Source organism: Saccopteryx leptura, chromosome 3, assembly GCF_036850995.1.
Source record: "Saccopteryx leptura isolate mSacLep1 chromosome 3, mSacLep1_pri_phased_curated, whole genome shotgun sequence".
Classification (NCBI taxonomy): Eukaryota; Metazoa; Chordata; class Mammalia; order Chiroptera; family Emballonuridae; genus Saccopteryx; species Saccopteryx leptura.
The window spans coordinates 59,888,958-59,898,926 of NC_089505.1; the positions used below are offsets into that span (position 1 = coordinate 59,888,958).

Genomic DNA, 9,969 nt, shown 5'->3' on the forward strand with positions numbered 1-9,969 from the left:
TGTGAGTATTGCTTCTATTTGCCCTCTACCCTGTTGCGGCTCTGGCTGGCCATTTGATCAGCGCTGATTTCCTGTTTCCCAAAGCCTCTGGCTACATCCATCCCTCCAGGCTGCCGAGAACAGAGACTTAACACTGTCCTACGCGCTGGCCTTCATTCTTAAACCCTGCCTTCCTCTCTCCTGGCGACCCCCCAATGCCCCTTGGGAGCACATTTGTTCCGACTTTGCTCGCCCCCTAGCATCCTGGACTCACCCCCGGAACCCCCTGCCCTGATGGTGGAGGTGGGGGTACCTCCGGTGCCTGGCATCCAGGACAGCTGCAGTTTGGAGATGGAGTGGGGAGCGCCCTAATGCATTCTCTTTGGTCACTTCCTCCCCAGCTGGGATTGGGACTATCTGGAAGGCCAAGACCCCATTCCCGGAGGAGCGGAGGGCACTGCCGCCTCCCCGTTTCCGATGCTGGGAAATGCTTTCCATCCATTCCACCCCACCCCTGGACAGCTGCCCCCATTCAGGTTTAGGGTTGGGAGGCAGGGTAAAGCTAGGCTGGGAAATGTGGTCTTGAGCATCCTCCTAGGTCCTAAGAGTTGCCCCTACCCAGCTGAGAAGATTCTGCCTTCCCCTCAAAGGTCTATGCCTCCCCGCGACAAAAGTCGCTGACCCACCTCCCTCCTCCGAAGGTACCCGTCTCCCCTCCTAAAAGCCCCCAAAAGAAAAATCTGGATTCTGCAATGAGCAGGAAAGGAGGAGGGGCAGCAGGTCGTGAGTGCCGAGAACTTAAAGTTATCTGCAGACTTGGAGTCTCCAAGAAGGGTCATGACCCCCAAGACCCCATCCCACCGCCACCCCCTCCATCTTTCCTCCCCTGTCGCGCGGCCCCTTTAAGCTCGGAGCCGGCCAGTCCTCAGTGGCTGCGAACCGGCAGGAGTGTGTGTGTGAGTGCGCCGGGAGGGGGCGGGAACAGTGTCTCCATGGCGACGCGGCGGTGACGTCGCCAGCCGGGGGGCGTGGGCGTCCCGGCCCCGGAGTGCGATATTAACCCGGGAGGCGGCGGCGGGGAGGGGAGAGGCTCTGAGAGGCGAGGCCGGGTGAAACGAAGAGGGCGACCCGACCGGCGCGGGACGGGACGGGGCGGCTCGGGCGCCGGGAGCTGCGGCCCGAAGTCGGGGCGTCTTGCCCCGGGCCCCCCAGCATGAAGACCCCGGCGGACACAGGTGGGGGCAGGGGCTGCACGTGTGGGGGAGACTTGTTGCCCCGGGAAACCAGGTGGAGAAACTTTGGGCGGTGCTGAAGGGTTCTGGGGGAGCCCGAGTGATCCCCAGTTCCGGGGGACCCCCAAGCACGCGAGACCTGTTGCATCTCACGGCGCAAGCGGGGGGGTGCTGCATGGAACCCCCAATTCTGGCTCTTGGTGGAGTGGTTTGGGTGCTGCCAGTCCTGGTCCTCTCCCTGCGTGAACCCCAAAATCTGGACTCTCCCGCACCCCTGGGATTACGGGGATGGCGGGGTCCAGCCCCGCCGCTCTGTCACGTTGCACTCTGGGGGCCGGGACTTGTGCGGGGCAAAGGGGGGGGTTGCTGACTACGGCGCCCGCTACCCCCGGTTCCGTGCTGCGCGGTCCGGCCCGTGACCTTCACCGCGGTACGTGCCCTGCACCGGCTTAGAGGGGGACAAGGGATGGCCTTTTGGAGGAGAACGTGAGTGGGGATCTCGGACTCGGGGTTCGGGCTATGCTGCCCTTCCCCCGCCCGTCTGCGCCGGCTCCTCGCTCCCCCGCCCGCGCGGAGTCGCAAAGTTCCAAAGCGCAGCCCGAACGTTCGAAAAAGGAACTTTTTGTTTCCGACCTTAGAACGCGCGGCTTTAAGGTGGCTCCTGGGAGACTTGTGTACCCTCTTCCCGCCCGCCCGGAGCTTGGGGATTGAGCAGGGTAGGGAAGGTGGGGTGGACACAGAGGCTCTCCCTTCGCCCCCCCCCCCCCCAGCTCTTCTCTTTGAACCGGCCGTCTCTTCCCTCCGCCCCCCTCTTCCCCGCCAACTTGCTCCTCCTTAAGGGGCCAAGGTTCCCCTCCCCCGCTCGGTCGGCGGGCGGGGGGCAGCGGGATTAGCCCCCCTCCCACTCGGACTTTTCTCCCCCATCCTCCCCTCCCCCGCCGCCCCCGGGCTGGAGCGGGCTGGACTTTGCGCCTGGGCGCACTGGGGGGGAGGGGTCCCAGCCGCCCCCTGCCCGTCTACCCCATCGGAATCCGGCCCCGGGCGGGGACGGGGGAGGGGGAAGGGGGCCGGGCGCCGCTGTTCAAACTTGTTTCCTTCCCCAGGCGGCGGCTGCGGCTCAGCTCCTGTGTGCGGGTGTGTGCCCCGACCGGCCCACCCACCCCGCCCCCGCGCTTGGCGGGTGGGGGCGGCTCTTAAAGGGCTCCGAGCCGGACTCCGGCGCTTAGGGATTGCGTTTAGGGACCAGGATCGAGGAAGGGGGCTGGGGCAGGGGCGCGGAGTACTGTAGGGTCAGTCACGTGCGACCCACATACTCTCCAGCTCCCACGGGCTCCAGGGCCGTTTGGCTTTGGGGGCAGCAGGAGACTCCATTTGCCCAAGGAGTGGGCCCAGGCGCCCAGGCAACCCCGCCTCGTCTTGGGGCCAAGTGGCGTTTAGGTTCTCCGGCTAAGGAAAGGGGTGATCGTCTCTTGGTCTCTTGGTCGTCCGTCGGTGCGTTGGTCCTCTACCTCCTGGTCAGCGGGGTGTGTGCCCCTCCATCCGATTCTGCATCCCAGCCCCTCTCTCCTCTGCCGCGGCTGTTTCCCACTTCCTGTTTTCTTCCCGGCTCTGGCGCCACAGAGGGCTGTCTGGAGTGGGGGAGGTGGTGGGGCCCCCCCAGGAGGCCGGCGTGCTTTTCCTCTATCACCACCCCTCCCTTCCGACCCCCCTAGTCCCTTAAAAAAGTTTTGGTAGTCATGTGAACTTGGGGGTGTCCAGGGGAGGGGCTCGGCTCCCCCAGGTTTCCAGTTTGTCAGGGAGAATCTGTACCTCGCCTCTGTGGGACCCAGGTGTGCCCTCTGGGACCCCGTCATACCAGCCCTTCCTGTCTGTCTGCTGCCACTTCTCCACCCTGGCTCACAATGTCCTGAACCCCTCTCAGTGTCAGCTGTACTCTTTCTGCCACCCTGCCCCTCCAGGCTCCAGAGGTCCTGCACTCCTAAGCTTTCTTGGTGCAGGCTTGGTGGTTCCCTGATTTAAGCACGTGGACTCAGACACAGCACACACTCACACGCTCCCCTTGCCCGTGCCTGGCTCCTGGCTTCAAGGCCTGGGGAACAGAGCCCCATTGAAACACCCTGACGTCACCCCCCCTTTTTCCTTCTCCCCCCAAAGCTGGGAACAGGCCCTCATGTATGCCATGTCCGATGAGGAAAGCCGGCATAGGAGTGGACCTGGCAGTGGGGTGGGTCCCTGCCAGGAGTGGGAACCAGGGTCCTGGCCCTAAGTGGGGTTGTCCAGGAAGGGGGCTTCACAAGGGGGCTTGGGACAGCTCCTGGCATGCAGCTTGAGGCTTTTCCAGAGCCCCCCACCTCCCTTCCGAGTTCCCTTTGTGTTGCATGTAGTCTCTCTCACTCCTTCTCTTCTGCAAAGTTTATTTTTAGCCGCCTGCTCCCCCGCTCCCAGGACTGTCGCTGCACACACGTTGCCTGGTTACCGGGACAAGGAGGCTGGGGTGGGTGGGTTGGGAAGGGTGGCTTTAATTTAGGGGGCAGGGTAGAAGTCAGCATACCCCTCCAACCCCAGATTGATGTCTCAGGGGCTTCACCCTCCTCGTCCTGGGTCTGAGAGCCAGATTGGGGTTTAGGTGGGAGGAACATGGAGCTTGGTGTCCTGGCAGGGCCAGAAGCTGTTTGGAGGGGGGGTAGGAGGGTTCATGGAGCTGGTGGTCCGGTCATTTGGGTTTCTAAGGGCGTGTGAGGCCTGGGTTCTTTCTCTAGCAGGGTGAGGAAAATAGGGTGAATACTTGGATTCCTGAGAGGATGGGGCTATGGATGCTGGGGTCCATAGAAGGCGTTGTCAGGGGCTGTCATTTCTGAATGGAGCAGTGGCTGCTAGTGTCTGCTGTAGGTCCTATTCCTGGAGCCCCGAGGGGCTGGTTTGAGGCTGGGATTTCTTTCTTTTTTATTTAAATTTATTTTATTATTATTTTTTTATTGATTGAATTTTAGAGAGAGAGGAAGGAAGAAAGAAAAACAGAAACATCAATCTCTTCCTCTGTGTGCCCTGAAAGGGGATCAAACCCTTAACCCCTGCTTATTGGGATGACACTCTAACCAACCAAGCTACCTGACCAGGGCGAGGCTGGGTTTTTTTAATGTGGCAGGGATTCAGTGGAGAATGCTGGCTAGGGGTGGGAGAGCTGAGTCCCTGTTGGGGAGGAATCAGTTCTGGATTTAGAGGGGGTGGTCCCCTGTGGGAGTAGGAACTGTTAGTCCCACATCTCCAAGAGGAAGAATCCCCTGTTGGATTCCATGCTGGGGTGGAGTCTCAGCTTTGCCCCAACCAAGGGGCAACCCAGCCTTGGTTGGGGCAAAGCTGCTGGAGCTGGAGCCAGGGCTATCCTGGAGAGAGGCTGACCTGCCTATCCAACTGGGACTGGGGACCCCGCCCATTTTTAGCTGGCTACCTTGGCCTCTTCCTCCAGTGGCACCAGGGCCCCTGTCCTGCCTCCCCCGCTTCTTCCCTTCTTCCCCTTCCCTCCTCCCACCCCTCCATTACCGGCTGCCTAGTGCTGAATTATTGATGGTCCCTGATTACCCAGGGGTTTGGGAAATGACAACAACCGCAGCCCCCCCATCTCCTCCCCCTACCCCCCGGCTGCCCAGCCCCTCCAGGGACCAGCCAGCCCACCACCAACCTCTATCCAAGGTTAATGCTGAGGGCGGGTAGGCAGGTGGGCAGGGAAGAAGCTGAGGATGAGAAGACAGAAGGGAACCGGCTTCTGAACAGCCGTGCCTGTTCAGTCTTGAGGCCTGGGCTGGGGCCTTCCAGCCAAGTTGGGCCTGTGTGCCTGGGTCTGGAAGGACAGTGCAGCACAGAGGGTCCAGGCTTGGGGGGCCTCTCAGACAGTCTGGGTTTCACTCTCCAGGGAAGACAGAAGCTTCTGTGTGTGTAAGCGCTGACCTCATCGTCAACCAGCCACCCCACCCCTTCTGGTCCTTTTAAGAAAAAAATATTCTCTTGGGTCCTGGGGTGGGAGTAAGGGCTCTGGTAGGTCTTGGGAGGGAGACAGTATATGTTCCTAGGAAGGAATGGAAGTGTGAGCAGGAGTGTGTGGGGGGGGTCACTATGACTGACCCTGAATGGGAATAGGGAGGTTAGGGGAGGGTTGCCCCAACCCATCAGGCCACGCGTGCCCCTTCCTGCCCCTCCCCCACTGGCAGCCCTGCCTGCCGGCCTGGCTTGGTGCCTGGCCCCCTGGCACTGGCCCCCGGACCCGCCGCCGATGGTTTCCTGTTTCTCCCGGTGTCGCTGGAGCAGGCTCCAGCTCCCCCCCCGCGCACACACACATCTAGCCCCCTCACACACAGATACACACTGTCTCCCTTGACTACCCAGGTCTTGGCTTGGCTTAGGGGAGACAGATTTCCCTACGTTGAAGGCTGGGTAGCAATTGGATCTTGGGAGGGGACCCAGAGTCCTGGACTTGGTGCCCTAACCCAGGGCCACTCCCCTGCCTCCTATCCCCAGGCTTTGCCTTCCCGGATTGGGCCTACAAACCTGAGTCGTCCCCTGGCTCAAGGCAGATCCAGCTGTGGCACTTTATCCTGGAGCTGCTACGGAAGGAGGAGTACCAGGGTGTCATCGCCTGGCAGGGGGACTACGGAGAATTTGTCATCAAGGACCCTGATGAGGTGGCCCGGCTCTGGGGAGTCCGCAAGTGCAAACCCCAGATGAACTACGACAAGCTGAGCCGGGCCCTGCGGTGAGGAGGGTGCAACCCCAAGGCAGATGTGGACAGCTTCCCACTGTCTGGGGAGGGCCCCCCCCCCCCCCCCGGTCCCATGGGAATAAGCTTTGGGTTTGACTGCTCACTCTCCCAAATTGTAGCAAAGTTGTAATCCTTTTCTGAACCTATTTGCCACACAAAGGTGTCCTGAGTGAATACAGTAGTGGGTGTGACCTCTACCTGGCTCCAGACCTGAGGGGAGAGCTGGTCCCTACCTTTGGGGTACTTGATTTCTTTTTTGTGGCTCAAGTTTCTCAGTCTCTCTTCATGAGCAGTACTTAAGGCATGTCGTGGTATGGGGGTCCAGACTTGGGTCCCCTGTGACTGACCATTCAGTGGTGTCTCTACACCCACAGCTATTATTACAACAAACGCATCCTGCATAAGACCAAGGGGAAACGATTCACCTACAAGTTCAACTTCAACAAACTGGTGCTGGTTAATTACCCTTTCATTGATGTGGGGCTGGCTGGTGAGTACCAGGGCTGGCAGGCATGGCCTCCAAGGGAGAAGAGGGTCTGTCTATGTCCAGGCTGGGCCAGTGGCCTTGACACCATGTCATCCCTCTCCCTGCCAGGGGGTGCAGTGCCCCAGAGTGCCCCTCCAGTGCCATCAGGCGGCAGTCACTTCCGGTTCCCTCCCTCAACACCCTCCGAGGTGCTGTCCCCCACTGAGGACCCCCGCTCACCACCAGCCTGCTCTTCATCCTCATCCTCGCTCTTCTCAGCTGTGGTGGCCCGACGCCTGGGCCGAGGCTCAGTCAGCGACTGTAGCGATGGCACTTCAGAGCTGGAGGAGCCACTGGGAGAGGACCCCAGGGTGCGACCGCCAGGCCCGCCAGAGCTGGGTGCCTTCCGAGGGCCCCCACTGGCCCGCCTGCCCCATGACCCTGGCGTCTTTCGTGTCTATCCCCGGCCCCGGGGTGGTCCTGAGCCCCTCAGTCCCTTTCCTGTGTCACCTCTGGCTGGGCCTGGCTCCCTGCTACCCCCTCAGCTCTCACCGGCTCTGCCCATGACGCCCACCCACCTGGCCTACACACCATCGCCCACGCTAAGCCCTATGTACCCCAGTGGTGGTGGGGGGCCCAGCGGCTCGGGGGGAGGTTCCCACTTCTCCTTTAGCCCCGAGGACATGAAACGGTACCTGCAGGCCCATACCCAAAGTGTCTACAACTACCACCTCAGCCCCCGCGCCTTCCTGCACTACCCTGGGCTGGTGGTGCCCCAGCCCCAGCGCCCTGACAAATGCCCACTGCCGCCTGTGGCACCTGAGACCCCACCGGTCCCTTCTTCGGCCTCGTCCTCGTCCTCCTCTTCCTCCCCATTCAAGTTTAAGCTCCAGCCACCCCCGCTGGGACGCCGGCAGCGGGCAGCTGGTGAGAAGGCTCCAGCAGGGACTGACAAGAGCAGTGTCCTCACCAGTGGTGGCAGCACTGGTGGGCTGGCTGAGGGGGCTGGAGCGCTGGCCCCACCACCGCCACCGCCACAGATCAAGGTGGAGCCTATCTCAGAAGGCGAGTCGGAGGAGGTGGAGGTGACTGACATCAGTGATGAGGATGAGGAAGATGGGGAGGTGTTTAAAACACCTCGTGTCCCCCCTGCGCCCCCCAAGCCTGAGCCTGGTGAGACGCCTGGGGCCGCACAGTGCATGCCCCTCAAGCTGCGCTTTAAACGACGTTGGAGTGAAGACTGTCGTCTGGAGGGGGGTGGGGGCCCTACTGGGGGCCTCGAGGATGAGGGTGAGGACAAGAAGGTGCGTGGGGAGGGTCCTGGGGAGGCTGGGGGTCCCCTCATCCCGAGGCGGGTGAGCTCTGACCTTCAGCATGCCACAGCCCAGCTCTCTCTGGAGCACCGAGATTCCTGAGGGCTGTGGGCAGGGGACCCCGTTCCCCCAACCCCAACGCTTCTTTTGCTGCCTTAACTCCCCCATGCCCTGGAGGTGAGGGCAGCTCTAGTCTCCTCCCTGCCTCCTCCCCTTTCCTCTCCATGTTTTGTATAAAGTTTAATTTTTTTTTTTTAATTGTGAGGGTGGGTGGGTGCCCAGGGCTGGGGGCTGTTAACGTCTCTGTGGGTTTCTAAGTTCCAGGCAAAGTGGTGGTGGGGGGGAGGGAGGAGAAGTAAAGGGGCCGCCTCTATTCTGGGGGGTTTATATTTGAGCTGAGGCTTTGGCCTCAACACCCAGGAACTTTTTTATTGCAATCACTTAGGAAGTAAAGCCTTGTCTTCCTCCCTGTTCTGTGCCTCTTGTACCTCTCCCTGTCCACCTCTGGCCATCCTCAGCCCCAATCCAGCCTTCCCTGCCCCTCCAGGGGCTATGAGTGCCTGGGTTTCTCACCCCACAGGGTTACATCAGGGGAGGGAGGGACATTTTATGATGAACCAAAAATCCGTGGGGGGGGGGCAGAGGAGGGTGAGGGATGCCACCCATAGGCCACAAATCTCTACAAGTGCCTGGTATCCCTCTTCCACTCTCCACCCCAGCACTGGTCTAACCCCTTCACCCAGCTGCTCCTAGGACCAGCCTATAGGCAGGCGGGTTGTGGGGGGAGGGTGTATCCTAAAACCAAACTGGAAGCCCCCTCTGCCTCCCAGCTGGGCCCCCTTGGGGTGGGGGGGTCTGTGGTCAAGCCTTATTCTGTATTGGGGATAAAGGGTGGTGGCGGGGAGGGGGGAGTTGGGGGCTGCTGGAGAATGTATTCAAAACAATAAAACTTTCGGCCTTTGGATGGAGTGATTTGTCTCACAGCAGGGCCATAGTCTTAGTCTCTGAGAGAGAGAAGGGCTGGGACTGGCTCCCCGGTGGATGTGTGGCCAGAGTGCTGAACCCCATCTGAATGGATCAAATCCAGGTCTGAGAAATGATCTAAGCTTAGGGGGCACATGACCCCAGGGCCTGATGTTTCAAGTCTTAGGCATACTCTGACCGTCATCTGATTGCTCCCCTATCCCGTGGGGATCACTTGTTCTTGGAATCATTTAGACTTCACCTATTGCCTGAATTCCTACCTATGTTCCCAGGCTCTGATGAAGGCCTGACCTCCTTTTGCACTATCCTCTAGCATCCTCCCACACATGACTTAGGGCACTTTTGAGTTAGTCTGGGGTTCTTTGGGGACAGGCCTGCAGTCTCTTGAAATGTAGACCTTGTAAGGCACCTTCGTGATCTTCCCATGGAACCATGGGAACACCCTTCGCTAACAAGTTAGAATGCGACTGGCTTAATCAGTCTATTGATTGACCTACTGTACCAAGGTATCTGGTTAGGAGTAGCAATGCTTTATCTCCAACATCCAGCAAGGTAGGGACAGGTGACAGTTAATGACTTGCCCAAGGCCCTAAGCCCAAGCCAAGGCTTTAAATGACCTGTCTATGAAGCTTATATTTTTCACCTCTTGAGTTTTCCTTCTAAAGCCGGGATGGTTGGAGCTACACCAGGGTCTCAAAATCAGGATCTGAGAGGTGGGTTTATCAAGCAAGAAGCCCAGGTTGGAGAGCTCCAAATCAGGGATGAAATAATTAGGAGAAATCTCCACTGGAAATGTATTTCCCAGGCAGCCCAGTTCCCTTCAGTGCAGGTGAGGTGCCTGAGGTGCAGAAGGGGGAAAGAGTTTCCCCAAGTCCACAAATCTAATGAGTATGGAGGGCCTTAGAGGCTGTAGGAATGGTTCTGCTGAAACCCCACTTTGTGCAACTCTGAAGGAGAAGGGACTGGCAACTCCTTCCCACTCTCCATCATTTCATGCCAACCCAGGGTGGGTAGTCTCAGATGATGTCCCTTGGCAGTGAAGAGAGTCTGATCTAGGGCTGGGGTATTGGCAGGAAACGGAGGCTCCAGTGGCAGCCTGCGGGCAACTGCTCCCTCTCCTGGGTGATGTAAGTCACTCCCTGGAGTGGGGGTCACTGGGCTATTTCTGGAAGTTGGGATGAGGCACATCTGGCAACAGAAGCAGCTGAGTTGATGATGCTGGCGTGATGAAAAATGGAGAAT

At 59.7% G+C, this 9,969-nt stretch overlaps 1 protein-coding gene across 1 annotated transcript; it reads left to right on the forward strand.

Annotated features, from left to right (window-relative positions):
* The first annotated feature begins 1,050 nt into the window (after positions 1-1,050).
* On the forward strand, positions 1,051-8,627 carry ERF (ETS2 repressor factor). Its single transcript, XM_066373616.1, has 4 exons — positions 1,051-1,214; positions 5,724-5,958; positions 6,339-6,454; positions 6,560-8,627. Exons 1-4 carry the CDS (start codon positions 1,193-1,195, stop codon positions 7,843-7,845), a joined length of 1,659 nt encoding a protein of 552 aa, XP_066229713.1. The 5' UTR covers positions 1,051-1,192; the 3' UTR covers positions 7,846-8,627.
* Positions 8,628-9,969: the final 1,342 nt, after the last annotated feature.